This window comes from Monodon monoceros, unplaced genomic scaffold (assembly GCF_005190385.1).
Source record: "Monodon monoceros isolate NGI ecotype Baffin Bay Population unplaced genomic scaffold, NGI_Narwhal_1 Super_Scaffold_1, whole genome shotgun sequence".
Lineage (NCBI taxonomy): Eukaryota > Metazoa > Chordata > Mammalia > Artiodactyla > Monodontidae > Monodon > Monodon monoceros.
In genome coordinates this window covers 22703289-22718881 of record NW_021703765.1, presented here as the reverse complement: position 1 = coordinate 22718881, position 15593 = coordinate 22703289, and the positions used below count along the sequence as shown (strand labels likewise).

Below are 15593 nucleotides of genomic sequence, written 5' to 3'. Positions count from 1 at the left end.
GATACCGGTTCTCAAATATGGCTGCACATTGGGGTCATCTAGGGAGTTTTTTAAATGACTGATGCCTGGGGCCTCCCACAGAGATTCTGACGTAATCAGCATGGTGGGTGGCCTGAGAGTTGGGATTTTTCTTAAGTTCCCCAGGTGCCTCTAATGTGTATCAGGTTTGAGAGCTGCTGCTCCAGTGTGCTGCCAAATTTCCCCTTGAAAGTCAGCAAGACAAATGTCTACTTATGGCCTGGTGGTTGATATATCTTCCTAAAAGGAGCCATTTGCTCACAGACCAGCCCATTAAAAATGAATCACTTTGGCCCAGCAGGGTCCCTCACTTAGAGGTTGCTAGTGACTGTGATGCAGAATCCTAGGACTCTAGTGCCCCACAGAGGAAAGCTTCGAGACCAGCAGCACAAGCAGATGGGGAAACTGAGGCAGAAGCAGCCACACGAAGCCTTCCCTCCACCCAGCTCTCTAACCAGCCCAGCCCTGGTCCTAGCGAGGACGGTGGGATTAGAGCTGGCGATCCCCGCACATCACCGAACAAACAAAACATTTGATCGTGTCTTTGAACTGTAAGAGAATTCAGAGTTGATGACTTGGACCCCAGGAGGATAATGTCCAACGCTTTTATCTGTGATGGTGAGCTCTAGTTGAATTAGAAGACATTTCAAGAAAGTGCTTGTTAAAAAGAAGCCCAACTCCATTGTTTCCACTTTCCTGCTGTTTAAAAGTAAGGAGAAGTACAGTATGCTGAGTGAAAGAAGCCAGCCACAAAAGGATAGATACTATATAATCCCACTTAGATGAGTAGTCAAATTCATAGAGCCAGAAAGTAGAGTGGTGGTCGCCAGGGGCTTTGGGGGGAGGAGTATGGTAAGCTACTGTTTACTCAGTTTTGCACGTGGTGGTGATGGTTGCACAACATGTACTTAATACTACTGAATTGTACACCTAAAAACAGTTAAGATGGTGAATTTTATGTGTATTTTACCACGATTAAAAATAAGTTGGTTTTTAGGGCTTCCCTGGTGGCGCAGTGGTTGAGAGTCCGCCTGCCGATGCAGGGGACGCGGGTTCGTGCCCCGATCCGGGACGATCCCACATGCCGCGGAGCCTGCACGTCCGGAGCCTGTGCTCCGCACCTGGAGAGGCCACGACAGTGAGAGGCCCGCGTACCGAAAAAAAAAAAAAAAAAGTTGTTTTTTAAAGCAATTCTATTATAATTTTTTTTTAATGTAAAACGAAGGGACCACATGGGGGCTGCAGGCCTATAGGAACTTAACTGGGCTTTTGGTTGATTTCCATGGAAACTGTGGAAGAGATGAATTTCATTGGACAGGATTCCCCACAGCATGGAGTGGGGAAGGGGCAACCCCGAGAAAGGAGGGCAGCAGATCAGCATTTAAGGCATCTTAGAAGTTAATGAAAACTCAGTGCAGCTGATTTAACAATACTGTTTCTTCACCGTGTGTATTTTAGCTGCACAAACAGAATGTACCAGGTGACTTACCAATCACTGTGTCGTAATGGTGGGCTTTTAAGATTGTGTGTTCCTTCCCTCAGCCTGACAGATTCCCTGCTGCATATATGCATGGAAATGCGTTTAATAGAATGAGTTTAGAGTCAGCAATAAGAAAGGCGATTCCGCTGTGGTGTTATTTCTTTTTTAAAAGGCTTCTAACGTACATGATATGGATATTGGCACAAATAAGAATTATACCTTCAGGGGCTTCCCTGGTGGCGCAGTGGTTGAGAGTCCACCTGCCGATGCAGGTGGACGTGGGTTCGTGCCCCGGTCCGGGAAGATCCCACATGCCGCGGAGCGGCTGGGCCCGTGAGCCGTGGCCGCTGAGCCTGCGCGTCCGGAGCCTGTGCTCTGCAACGGGAGAGGCCACAACAGTGAGAGGTCCGCGTACCGCAAAATAAATAAATAAATAATTTTTAAAAAAAGAATTATACCCTCAGAGGAAGGAGACTGTGGAGAGGGAGGCCATATATTTCTGCCTAAACTGGGCCTCTGGGAGGGTGTTGTTTTTCTAAGTGATCTTCTGATGTGTGTCTGTAACACAAAGAATTAGCCCCTATTACAGGTCAGTTTGCTGCTCAGTTAGAGAAATCTGCCTGGCCTGTGAACAAGGCAAGTCATAGATCCCTCAGGCAGGGCAGGATGTTAAAGATCATCCAGGACTTTGCTCGTCCAAGTTCAGTCCCCTGACCTGCAGCATCGGCATCACCTTGTTGGACTGACGAAATGGAATCTACATGTATTCAGCCCGGATTCCCAAGAATCCGAGTGCATGCCAAGGTCTGAGGAGCTGCGCTCTGGAGGGTGGTGCTGGCACATCTCCCACGAGCTTGCCCATTCTGTGTTTGCCCACCTCTGCCTGTCAGGAGCCCAGCCCCCCTTGGACAGCCCGGTGGCTTTCGAGGGCTCTCTTTACTTGAAAGGCAGAAGAACTGCATATTCACATCAAAGGTGCTACATCAGCACTACCTGGGGTTGAATCCCAGCTGTGCCACTTACAGCCTGTGTGACTGTGGATAGGTTGCTTACCCTCTCTGTGCCTCAGATGCCTCCCTGTCAAATGACTATAATGAGAGTCCCTACCTCATGGGGTTGTTGCAAGGATGAAATGAGTTAATCCATATGAAGCATGAGAGCAGTTCGAGAAGCTCAATAAATGTTAGGTATTATCAGCGTATTGCATGGATTTCTGCCTTACGCTTTGGCGCATGTCTGTCCCAAGAGCCTCAGAGAGCAAGCTTAGCTCCTGGTCCGAATGACAGCCTTGCATGTGTCTAGAGGCAGCTTTCATGCCCCCCACAATGTTCTCCAGGCTCAGCGTGCCCTGTCTTTCCCATTCCTTATGTGATATTCCTTTGGTTTCCACAGCAAATCCACCAGGAACTCTTCTGGGAACTTGCACCTCCACAAAATCACAGCAATCGTGCAACCGCCACCATTGACCCCCTAAAGCTCAAAGTTTTTACTTCTCCATAGCCTGATTCCTTTCTCCCTTGACCTAGTTTCTTCTAGATCAGACAGGAGTCCATGTGTGCATTCCTACCTGCTTTCAAGGAAGTGTGGTACCCAGGGGCCTTCCCGAAGCCTTTCTGGGACTGTTAACCCCCTGCTATCTGGAGAGCAGCATCTTTGCCGCCAGCCCAGCTTGCAAGCCTCGCCAGCTTCCAGTGACAGGTGTGCTTAGCCTGCAACTGCCACGAGTGCTCCAAGAACGGCCCTCCCACTAGTCAGAATCAGCAGGAGCCCAATCACAGGCACAGGCCTGCCCAGGGCTTTCCACAGCCTACGCTGAAAGCCCCATCCTACCCACCATCCCTTCCGCCCCACTCGACATCCCTCCACAGCTCCCTGCATCCTTCCTGGGGTTCTCAAAGTAGGAGGGGCATAAGGGTTCCCTTGGGAGCTCATATGAGATGGAGATTGGAGGACTCTAAGTCAGCTTTGGCCAGTCTGCGCATCTCACAAGCACTTCCCCTGATTCTCATACAGGAGGTCCTTGGGGAACGCTGACCTTCAGGATGAAGGTCAGTCTCCTCAGCCCCTCCCCATGTCCCATTTGTCCACATGTACAGATGTCTGTCCTCTGAGCACATTCTAGGTCTCGCTGGCCCCCCAACCTTTACTCACACTGGCTCCCCCTGGCCACCACCCCCTCAGATGTTCCCCAGCACAGCTATCCAAGATGTCCCCAACCATGAAGACCAACTGAAACCAACCTCTTCTCATGAAGTCTTCTCTGACCCACCTCAGGACAAAATACCACCCCTCTGTGCTCTGAGCACGCCTCTGCCTTGCTGCCTACCACTGACTCTATTTAGTATGCGAGGTGGTGGAGGTCCAGCAGCATACAGGCTAGGGTATGGGCTCTGCAGCTGCGTGCCCTGGCCCACTTCCCAGCCATGTGAACTTGGACAAGTTGTGTAGAGAGCCTGCATCTAGAATCTGATGGAGGGATTGTTGAATAAATTCAGGTAAAATGCTAACACAGCGCCCAGCACAGAGCAAGTCCTACATAAATATTGACCGAGATCCTCTCCTGGTCCTTCCCATCATCTTTGCCTATTGAACGTTTCATCTATTTAACCACATTACATGCTCTTTGAAGCCAGGGATGATCTTAGTCATTTCATTTCTGCCGCACATGGATGACACATGTTGGACTCCCAGGACACATGACACAGACCTCTGGTCGGCAAGGTGAGGCTGTCAGAGCCCCGCTCCATCCTGACCTGGAAGCAGGGGCAGCCCTCAACAGCCATTCAGTATGAACGGAGCAGCAACCCTTCCTGCCTGCCCTGCCATCCCCCCACCCTAACGCACGCACAGAGCTATGGCTGACTGCACTCTTATTCTTTTTTCTTTTAATAGATCTTTATTGGAGTATGATTGCTTCACATTACTGTTAGTTTCTGTTGTACAACAAAGTGAATCAGCCATATGCATACACATGTCCCCATATCCCCTCCCTCTTGCCTCTCCCTCCCACCCTCCCTATCCCACCCCTCTAGGTGGTCACAAAGCACCCAGCTGATCTCCCTGTGCTATGCGGCTGCTTCCCACTAGCTATCTATTTTACATTTGGTACTGTATATATGTCCATGCCTCTCTCACTTCACCCCAGCTTCCCTCTCCCACCCTGTGTCCTCAAGTCCATTCTCTATGTCTGTATCTTTACTCCTGCACTGCAACTATGTTCATCAGTACCAGTTTTTTTATTTTTAGATTCCATATATATGCATTAGCATACGGTATTTGTTTTTCTCTTTCTGACTTACTTCACTCTGTATGACAGACTCTAGGTCTATCCACCTCACTATAGATAACTCAGTTTTGTTTCTTTTTATGGCTGAGTCATATTCCATTGTATATCTGTGACACATCTTCTTTATCCATTCATCTGTTGATGGACACTTTGGTTGCTTCCATGTCCTGGCTATTGTAAATAGAGCTTCAGTGAACATTGTGGTACATGACTCCTTTTGAATTATGGTTTTCTCAGGGTATAGGCCCAGTAGTGGGATTGCTGGGTCATATGGTAGTTCTATTTTTAGCTATTTAAAGAAACTCCATACTGTGGTTGTATCAATTTACATTCCCACTAACAGTGCAGGAGGGTTCCCTTTTCACCACACCCTTTCCAGCATTTATTGTTTCTAGATTTTTTGATAATGGCCATTCTGACTGGCATGAGGTGATACCTCATTGTAGTTTTGATTTGCATTTCTCTAATAGTGATGTTGAGCATATTTTCATGTGCCTCTTGGCCATCCGTATGTCTTCCTTAGTGAAATGTCTATATAGGTCTTCCACCCATTTTTTAACTGGATTGTTTTTTGTTTTTTGTTTTTTGATATAGAGCTCCATGAGCTGTTTGTATAATTTGAAGATTAATCCTTTGTCTGTTGTTTCATTTGCAAATATTTTCCCCCATTCTGAGGGTTGTCTTTTTGTCTTGCTTATGCTCTTCTTTGCTGTGCAAAAGCTTTTACATTTAATTAAGTCCCATTTATTTATTTTTGTTTTTATTTCTGTCACTCTAGGAGGTGGGTCAAAAAAGATCTTGCTGTGGTTTATGTCAAAGAGTATTTCTTCCTATGTTTTCTTCTAAGAGTTTTATAGTGTCTGGTCTTACATTTAAGCCTTTAATCCATTTGGAGTTTACATTTGTGCATGGTGTTAGGTAGTGTTTTAATTTCATTCTTTTACATGTAGCTGTCCAGTTTTTCCAGCACCACTTATTGAAGAGGCTGTCTTTTCTCCATTGCATGTTCTTGCCTCCTTTGTCATAAATTAGGTGCCCATATGTGCGTGGGTTTATCTCTGGGCATTCTATCCTGTACCATTGATCTATATTTCTGTTTCTGTGCCATACTGTCTTGATTACTGTAGCTTTCTGGTATAGTCTGAAGTCGGGGAGCCCAATTCCTCCAACTCCATTTTTCTTTCTTAAGATTGCTTTGGCTATTCGAGGTCTTTTTTGTTTCCATATGAATTGTAAAATTTTTTGTTTTAATTCCGTGAAGAATGCCCTTGGTAGTTTGATAGAGATTGCATTGAATCTGTAGATTGCTTTGGGTAGTATAGTCATTTTCACAATATTGATTCTTCCAATCCAAGAACGTGTATATTTCTCCATCTGTTTATGTCATCTTTGATTTCTTTCATCAGTGTTTTATAGTTTTCTGACTTCAAGTCTTTCGCCTCCTTAGACAAGTTTATTCCTAGGTATTTTATTCTTTTTGTTGCAGTGGTAAATGGAAGTGTTTCCTTAATTTCTCTTATTTTTCATTGTTGCAGTATAGGAGTGCCAGAGATTTCTGCGCATTAATTTTGTATCCTGCAACTTTACCAAATTCATTGATGAGTTCTAGTAGTTTTCTGGTGGCATGTTTAGGATTCTCTATATATAGTATCATGTCATCTGCAAACAGTGACAGTTTTACTTCTTCTTTTCCAGTTTGGATTCCTTTTACTTCTTTTTCTTCTCTGATTGCCATGGGTAGGACTGCCAAAACTATGTTGAATAAGAGTGGCGAGAGTGGACATCCTTGTTCCTGATCTTAGTGGAAATGCTTTCAGTTTTTCACCATTGAATATGATGCTTGCTGCGGGTTTGTCATATGTGGCCTTTATTATGTTGAGGTAGGTTCCCTTTATGCCCAATTTCTGGAGAGATTTTTGTCATAAATTGGTGTTGAATTTTGTCAAAAGTTTTTTCTGCATCTATTGAGATGATCATACAGTTTTTATTCCTTAATTTGTTAATGTGGTGTATCACATTGCTTGATTTGCGTATATTGAAGAATCCTTGCATCCCTGGGATAAATCCTACTTGATCATGGTGTATGATCCTTTTAATGTGTTGTTGGACTCTGTTTGCTAGTATTTTGTTCAGGAGTTTTGTATCTATGTTCATCAGTGTTATCGGTCTATAATTTTCTTTTTTTGTGATATCTTTTTCTGGTTTTGGTATCAGGGTGATGGTGGCTTCGTAGAATGAAATTGGGAGTATTTCTCACTCTGCAACTTTTTGGAAGAGTTTGAGAAGTATCAGTGTTAGCTCTCCTCTAAACGTTTGAGAGAATTCGCCTGTGAAGCCATCTGGTCCTGGACTTTTGTTTGTTGGAAGGTTTTTAATTACGGTTTCAATTTCATTACTTGTGATAGGTCTGTTTATATTTTCGAATTCTCCCTGTTTCAGTCTTGGAAGGTTATACCTTTCTAAGAATTTGTCCATTTCTTCCAGCTTGTCCATTTTATTGGCATAGAGTTGCTTGTAGTAGTCTCTTAGGATGCTTTGTATTTCTGCGGTATCTGTTGTAACTTCTCCTCTTTCATTTCTAATTTTATTGATTTGAGTCCTCTCCCTATTTTTCCTTGATGAGTCTGGCTAAGGGTTTATCAATTTTGTTTATCTTCTCAAAGAACCAGCTTTTAGTTTTATTGATCTTTGCTATTGTTTTCTTCTTTTCTATTTCTTTTACTTCTGCTCTGACATTTATGATTTCTTTCCTTCTACCGACTTTGGGTTTTCTTTGTTCTTCTCTAGTTGTTTTAAGTGTAGGGTTAGATTGTTTATTTGAGATTTTTTTTTTCTTGAGGTGAGATTGTATTGCTATAAACTTCCCTTTTAGAACTGTTTCTGCCGCACCCAATAGGTTTTGGATTGTCATGTTTTCATTGTCATTAGTTTCTATGTTTTTTCTAATTACTTTTTTGATTTCTTCAGTGATCTCTTGGTTATTTAGTAGCACACTGTTTAGCCTCCATGTATTTGTGTTTTTTACAGTTTTTTTCCTGTAATTGATTTCCAGTCTCATAGTATTGTGGTCAGAAAAGGTGCTTGATATGACTTCAATTTTCTTAAATTTTCTGAGGCTTGATTTGTGACCCAAGATCCAATTTATCCTGGAGAATGTTCTATGTGCACTTGAGAAGAAAGTGTATTCTGCCACTTTTGGGTGGAATATTCTATAAATATAAATTAGATCTATCTGGTCTATTTTGTCATTTAAAGCTTGTGTTCCCTTATTTATTTTCTGTTTTGATGATCTGTCCATGGGTGTAAGTGGGGTGTTATAGTCCCCTACTATTATTGTGTTACTGTCAATTTCTTCTTTCATGGTTGTTAGCATTTGCCTTATGTATTGAGGTGCTCCTATGTTGGGTGCATAAACATTTATAATTATTATACCTTCTTCTTGGATTGTTCCTTTGATTATTATGTAGTGTCCCTCCTTATCTCTTATAACAATCTTTATTTTAAAGTCTATTTTATCTGATATGAGTATTGCTACTCCAGCTTTCTTTTGATTTGCAATTGCATGGAATATCTTTTTCCATCCCTTCACTTTCAGTCTGTATGTGTCCGTAGGTCTGAAGTGTCTCTTGTAGACAGTGTATATATGGGTCTTGTTTTTGTATCTATTCAGCCAGTCTGTGTCTTTTGGTTGGGGCATATAATCCATTTACATTCAAGGTTATTATTGATATGTATGTTCCTATGACCATTTTCTTAATTGTTTTGGGTTTGTTTTTGTGGTCTTTTTCTTCTCTTGTGTTTCCCACCTAGAGAAGTTTCTTTAGCATTTGTTGTAAAGCTGGTTTGGTGGTACTGAATTCTCTTAGCTTTTGCTTGTCTGAAAAGCTTTTGATTTTTCCATTGAATCTGAAAGAGATCCTTGCTGGTTAGGGTAATCTTGGTTGTAGGTTTTTCTCTTTCATCACTTTAAGTGTATCCTGCCACTCCCTTCTGGCCTAAAGAGTTTCTGCTGAAAAATCAGCTGATAACCTTATGGGAATACCTTTGTATGTTGATTTTTGTTTTTCCCTTGCTGCTTTTAATACTTTTTCTTTGAATTTAATTTTTGTTAGTTTGATTAATATGTGTCTTGGTGTCTTTCTCCTAGGGTTTATCCTGTTTGGGACTCTCTGTGCTTCCTGGACTTGGGTGACTATTTCCTTTCCCATGTTAGGGAAGTTTTCAACTATAATCTCTTCAAATATTTTCTCAGACCCTTTATTTTTCTCTTCTTCTTCTGGGACTCCTATAATTCGAATGTTGGTGTGTTCAGTGTTGTCCCAGAGGTCTCTGAGATTGTCTTTAATTCTTTTCATTTTTTCTTCTTTAATCTGTTCCTTGGCAGTTATTTCCACCATTTTGCCTTCCAGCTCACTTATTCGTTGTACTGCCTCAGTTATTCTGCTTTGATTCCTCCTAGTGTATTTTTCATTTCAGTTATTGTGTTGTTCATCTCTGTTTGTTTGTTCTTTAGTTCTTCTAGATCTTTGTTAAACATTTCTTGTATTTTCTCAATCCATGAATCCATTCTATTTCCAAGACTCTGGATCATCTTTACTATCATTGCTCTTAATTCTTTTTCAGGTAGGTTGCCTATTTCCTCTTCATTTATTTGGTCTTGTAGGTTTTTACCTTGCCCCTTCATCTGTGACATACTTTTTGTCGTCTCTTTTTTTTTTTTTTTTAATGTGGGATTGTGTTCCTGTCTTACTGGTTGTTTGGCCTGAGGCTTCCAACACTGGAGTTTGTAGGCTGTTGGGTAGAGCTGGGTCTTGGTGCTGAGATAAGGACCTCTGTGAGACATCTGTCCAATGAATATTCCCTGGGGTCTGAGGTTCTCTGTTAGTCCAGTGGTTTGGACTCGGAGCTCCCATCGCAGGAGCTTTGGCCCGACCCCCGGCTCATGAACCAAGATCCCGCAATTCGTGTGGGGTGGCAAAAAAAAAAAAAAAAAGAGAGAGAGAACAATAACAAAGTAAAAAATAAAATTAGACTAGGAAACTAACAGATATGTTAGAAAGAATATAAAGATAAAAATATAGATGAATCAACAACCAGAAGGTACATCAGTACCACAATAGTAAGAAAGAGGAGGAGGAAGAAGGAGAAAAAAAAAGAAAGAAAGAAAAAAAAAAAAAAGGCGGGGGGAGGCCTTGGCTGTGGAGGGCGAGGTCTAAGCATGGGAGAGGTTTGGTGGTGGGCGGGGCCTATGCTCAGGACCCACAGGGCTGGAAAAGGCCCTGGGGGCTGTGGGGAGTGGGGCTTAGGCTCAAGGAACAGAAGGGGCCCAGACGTTCCCCCCACCACTGGTCTCAGAGGGCAGGGGACCTCACCTGGGAGCACAGCAGGCTTCCCAGACTCGAGTGGGCGGGGCAAACGCCCTCCTCTCCTCTCCTGCTCCTCCCGTCTGGGAGGGCCCCTCCCGCCTGCCTCTGCTGTTCTCCCCTCGGCCTCCTTCCTATGCCCCCAGGACCCATGCAGCCTGAAGGGGGCTTTGGAGTGGGGGTATCGGCCTGGGAGCTCAGCAGGCTCCCCAGCCCAAATGGGCCGGGAGATCACCCTCCGCTCCTCTTCCACTCTTTCATGAGGGTCCTTCCCGCCTGCCTCTCCTGATCTCCCCAGCCTCAGGGGTGCCAATCCTGTCTGGCCTCCACTTCTCCTCCCCCTTCAGTCGCCCCGCGTCCTACCGGTTCACTTGGGGGTTCCTCCCATCTCCTTGGGCGTCAGGGTCCCCACCAGCAGCTGGCAGGCGCCCTAGTTGTGGGGAGACGCTACCTTGGCGTCTTCCCACACCCAGGGCTTTTATTCTTGGGAGAGTGTTGTCCCTATTTAAATTTGCCCTACCTCTGTGAGGTGCCAGTAGGTGCATTAAAGGGTGAAGTGGAAAGTTTATGGGATCAAGCCCTCTCCTCCAGCCTTCTGACTCCCAGACCCAAGAGATCAGGCTTGGGCCAGTGGAGGCACAGAGAAGGCAAGCTGAGCAGAGCTGAAGCCCACCCAATACAGGCTCGCCGGAGCAGCGGATGGGTACCCACCCTTCCAGGGTGAGTTTGATGGAGGCTGCTCTGAATTCCTTGGCAGGCAGCTGGGACTGAGTGTGGTTTCCTTGCTCCTTCAGCAAAGAGAATGCTCAGCTTTAATTCTACCCTCCCTCTGGATCTGTGGGGGGTCCCTAATTACTCTCCTCCTGGGGCAGCTGCTACCAGTTTATTTCCAAACACCTATAAGGCTTTCAAAGTCAGAGCCTCTCACTGGCTGGACATGACTCCAGCACAATGGGCTGGTTGGAGTAATAGCTGAAGAAGCCCAAAGTCCCCATGGTGGGGTCTAGACAGGAAACCGTGTCCACCCCTCCCAGTGGTGCCTCCGGAGTTGCCTTCTCACTGGAAACACCAAGGGACAGGCTGGCAGGAGGACTGGGACACTAGGGAAAGGGTGATTCTGGTCTTGCCTCTTACACTCAGGGGGCGACCCGAGGAGTGTCCGCTTCCCGTCTCCCCAGCGTGGTGATGAGACAACACGCCCTGCCTGTGCCCGCTGTCCCACCCACTGGTCAGCCTGCCGATGGGCGAGCCCCAGGAGAGACCATGTCTGATCACTGAAGACAGCTTCCTCTACATCCAAATGGAGCTGAAAACTATCTTCACCCTGCAGGCTCCAGCAGGAAAGCCATTTAAGGATCTCTGCTGAGCCAGTACACTTACGGATTTATGGGCCCTTCTGATAAAACTGAGTCCCCACTCCTGGGTATCTTTAAAGATTTTTTTTATTCTAGAAAATTCTGACTTTTGCCCCATCCACTCAACTAAAACTCCTCTGTTGAATTCAGATCACCAGTATTGTGTGGTGGGCCCCAGTGCCTCTCCCACTCAGACACCCAGGGCTCATCTCAGCTGAGGGCAAGACCTCCAGCCCCTCCCCGTGTCTGCCCCACAGACCCAGGAATGGAGGCTCCCCCTGCTCCAGAGACTGGCAGAAAAGCCACTGCACCTTCCCAAATTCTCCTCTGTCCTGTGGCTTCTGAAACATATCAGTAAATCCCCTGACTTGAGGGACAAGTAACTTGAGGGAAGCAGCTAGTAATTGACAAAAATCTGGCAGGTTCTTGGTTTTCATTCAAAGGTAAGGAAGAGCCAGGGGTGAACTTTCTCAGCTGTTATCATGGCCTTGCCCATAATTCTGGCCCTGGGGCAGCCTTGCCCATGCAAACATCTTTCTTTTACTTTCAGGGCAGGTGTTTCAGAAGGAAGCTCCCTGTGTCCCACTTCAGCTCCAGACTCTGCAGATAGGCAGGTGTTAATTATAGGGAACTCTGTCCCATAAAAGATTTTGCTCATTTACACATCAGAGTAAACTCACCTTAAGTCACCTCCCCTCTGGGTACTCTGCTTTAGTCTTTCTCTGACACACTCACCCTCCGACTGGAAAATAAAATTGGACCATTCTTTATTTATAAGCCACCCACCCAGATGTGAGCTTCTACAGTCTGGCTTGTCTCTTTCCTTTTTAGAATCAAACTTAAACTCCTAACAGATTACTCTTCATACAGCAATGTGGATGAGTCCAGATGCATTATGCTAAGGGGAAGAATTCAGACTCAAAAGGCCACACGCTGTGATTCCATTTATATGACGTTCGCTCTGCACAAGCAAAACTAAAGGGATGGAAAACAGTGGTTTCTAGGGAACTGGGGCTCGGGGGTGACCAGAAGGGGGCACGAGGGAATTGTGTGAGCTGATGGAATTGTATGTCTCTTGATTATGATGGTGGTTACATGATTCTACGCTTTGTCAAAACTCATACTATACCCTAAAAAGAGTGAATTTTACTGTTTATAAATTATACTTCAATAAACCTGACTTAAAAAAAAAATTACTGGGCTTCCCTGGTGGCGCAGTGGTTGAGAGTCCGCCTGCCGATGCAGGGGACACGGGTTCGTGCCCCGGTCCGGGAAGATCCCACATGCCGCAGAGCGGCTGGGCCCGTGAGCCATGGCCGCTGAGCCTGTGCGTCCGGAGCCTGTGCTCCGCAACGGGAGAGGCCACAACAGTGAGAGGCTGGCGTACCACAAAAAAAAAAAAAAAAATTACTTACACTTGCCAGTCCTTTCTGGAAGAAGGCAAGGCATAAGGCAAAAGCTGACAACTTTTCTAAACTCCTCATCCACCATTGAAAGTGGGAACTGGATCTCTCCATAAAATCAGGTCTGTTAAAGAAGGGGATACGTGGTTCCTCCAGAAGGTGCCCCATTTTGAAGGGGCTCAGACCATGTGAGATGTTCCTTACTCATCCATCCATCTGTGTTCATTGGACATTTCCTAGGAGGCAGACTTGGCAGTAGGCAATGCAGAAATGGCTGTGAAACAAGATACAGCCTCTGCCCATGAGGGCAGAGTCTAGTGGTCTAGTGGTCCTGGGGGTGGGGTGGGTGAAGGTGGAACTGCAGAGAAGTAAAGAAACAGTAACAAGACAGGGATCATGGAGCTCCTAGGAAGGGGCATTCAACCTCATCCCAGGGAATTGGGAAGCTTCTGAGAGGAAGCAGGCCTGAGTGTGAGTTAGCCAGGAAGGACAGTGGGCGTGAGGACACCCATCCCTGGAAAGTACACATGCAAAGGCCCAAAGGACAGAGAAAGGGGGCATATTTTAAAAATTATAAGGAGCTCATTTTGGAGCATCGAGGCTGGGGAATGGGTATACCTTAGTCTTTTCTTCCTTCCTTCCACCAGTCTGAGGACCTGCTCTAAAGAAATACGTGCCACAGAGGAGAGAAAACTGCTGTAACTCAGGGCTCTCAGGTTTAAAACATAATAAATCTTTGCACAACAAGTGACGAGATTTCAGATTAATTGATCAAAAGCTCCTGGGTACTTGGGTCTCCTAACGTTTCATCTGCTTTTAACCTAGGTCTGTGATACTTTTTACATAAGCAAAAAGGAAAATTAGATGCTAAATTGGAAATTACAACAGCAAATAACAAAACCGTCCCTAGAATTTCTCACTGGATCCCCCTGGTGCTAATTATCTGACCTTGACCACCAAATAGGTCTATTTTTTTCAATTTAGAGAGACCGTTCCATGTAATTCAACAGACATTTCCCAGATTCCACTGTTGGGCCAGCTTTGTGAATTACATAGAGAACAAGCTCCGAATTGCCTGGCTATACTTCCCTATCTGTGCTAAAGCACCTATGCTGTCACTATATCCCGTAGTGAGGGATTCCACTCCAGACCGCACATTGAGCAGTGGCTGAAATCAGCTAGAACATCTATCCCCCCAAAGACACTCTGTAGAACTCCCAGAATCCTCTGGGCCAACCAAAGCTGTGTCCACTCTGCCTTTTAGGGCTGCTTCCAAAAGCCCTTCACCCGCACCCATTATGAAGCTGGCCTCGTCCACTCCCAGCAGGGGCTTGGCGTCTGACATCACGGCAGAATTAATTTAATCAAGCAACTGGCTTGATTTAAATTTTACAGCTCTTTCTGACGTTCAGCCACTGAATAAACCAAATTCCACTGTCTCATCATTACTCTGTTGATGGTGATAACAAACTCAAGTATGGCTCCTACTTCTCCATCTTCTTACTAGATGAGGGTAGAGTGCTACGCGTCATTACATCAAGATGGGCTGGGAAAGCACTGCTTCTTAAATAGTGTCATCCTGGATCCCTTTCCACAGAAGAGAACTCCAGGGCCTCATAAGATTCCCCCACCAAAGCCTCTGAGCCCCACAACGCTGCCTAAACCCCTCTAACCAGACGATCAATGGGAAAGGATGGAGAGTGAAAGGGGTCTTGTCTCCCTGGGAAGGGAAAGGAGGAGAGGCATGTGAGGGGGGGTGTCTACAAATGACTGATTACCGGAAGCCTGGATTTTGTCTTCCAGGGTTACCTGTCAGAAGGGTTGGTAACGAAATGGTACCGCTCACCACGCCTGCTCCTCTCCCCTAACAACTACACCAAAGCCATTGACATGTGGGCCGCTGGCTGCATCCTGGCAGAGATGCTCACGGGGAGGATGCTCTTTGCTGGTAAGCTGCTACCCAGGCACCTTCCTTCTCCTCTGCTGTAGCTCAATAAAAGGGGAAAACAGGGCTTCCCTGATGGCGCAGTGGTTGAGAGTCCGCCTGCCGATGCAGGGGACACGGGTTCGTGCCCAGGTCTGGGAAGATCCCACATGCCGCAGAGCGGCTGGGCCCGTGAGCCATGGCCGCTGAGCCTGCGCGTCCGGAGCCTGTGCTCAGCAACGGGAGAGGCCGCAGGGGTGAGAGGCCCGCGTACCGCAAAAAAAAAAAAAAAAAGCCGGAGGGGGGGAAACACATGTTAATCACAAACATGCTAGTCTTTCTCTTTGACGTTACCTCCGCAGCTTTTACGGCACCACTTGGAGCACCTGATTATCAACCATTTCAGGCAAAATACTGGAGAGGCTAAAAAAAAGCCTTTTGAGCACAGAACTTTCAAAATCGATAATCGTGTATATTCAAACACCTTGAGACTGACCCCTGAAAACACCCGTCCTACATTTTCAGCCCCTTCCTCTCCTCTCCCTGCCACTGTGAGAGGTCGGTCTGGAGTGCTCAATTTGGAGAGGGGACCGCACAAGTCTCCCAGAGTCTCTGAACTGAGCCTACATGAGCCCACCGCAGGGAGAGGCCAAGGGACTCGTTCAGAGCAGATGCTGATCCATAGGCACTTTCTGGGTCAGCGCTCACAGCATCCACAAGTGCTTAGTGCCGCACAGGGCATCGCGAGGGACACGGAAGAGCCC

At 45.8% G+C, this 15593-nt stretch overlaps 1 protein-coding gene across 3 annotated transcripts in view; it reads left to right on the top strand.

Annotated features, from left to right (window-relative positions):
• MAPK4 (mitogen-activated protein kinase 4) overlaps nucleotides 1-15593 on the top strand; it is a 75777-nt gene that overhangs the window by 50346 nt on the left and 9838 nt on the right. For all 3 annotated transcript variants that reach the window (XM_029230295.1, XM_029230281.1, XM_029230289.1), the window contains exon 2: nucleotides 14709-14853. In XM_029230295.1, coding sequence (XP_029086128.1) covers nucleotides 14709-14853 — 145 coding nt within the window. The remainder of the gene's footprint in view (nucleotides 1-14708; nucleotides 14854-15593) is intronic.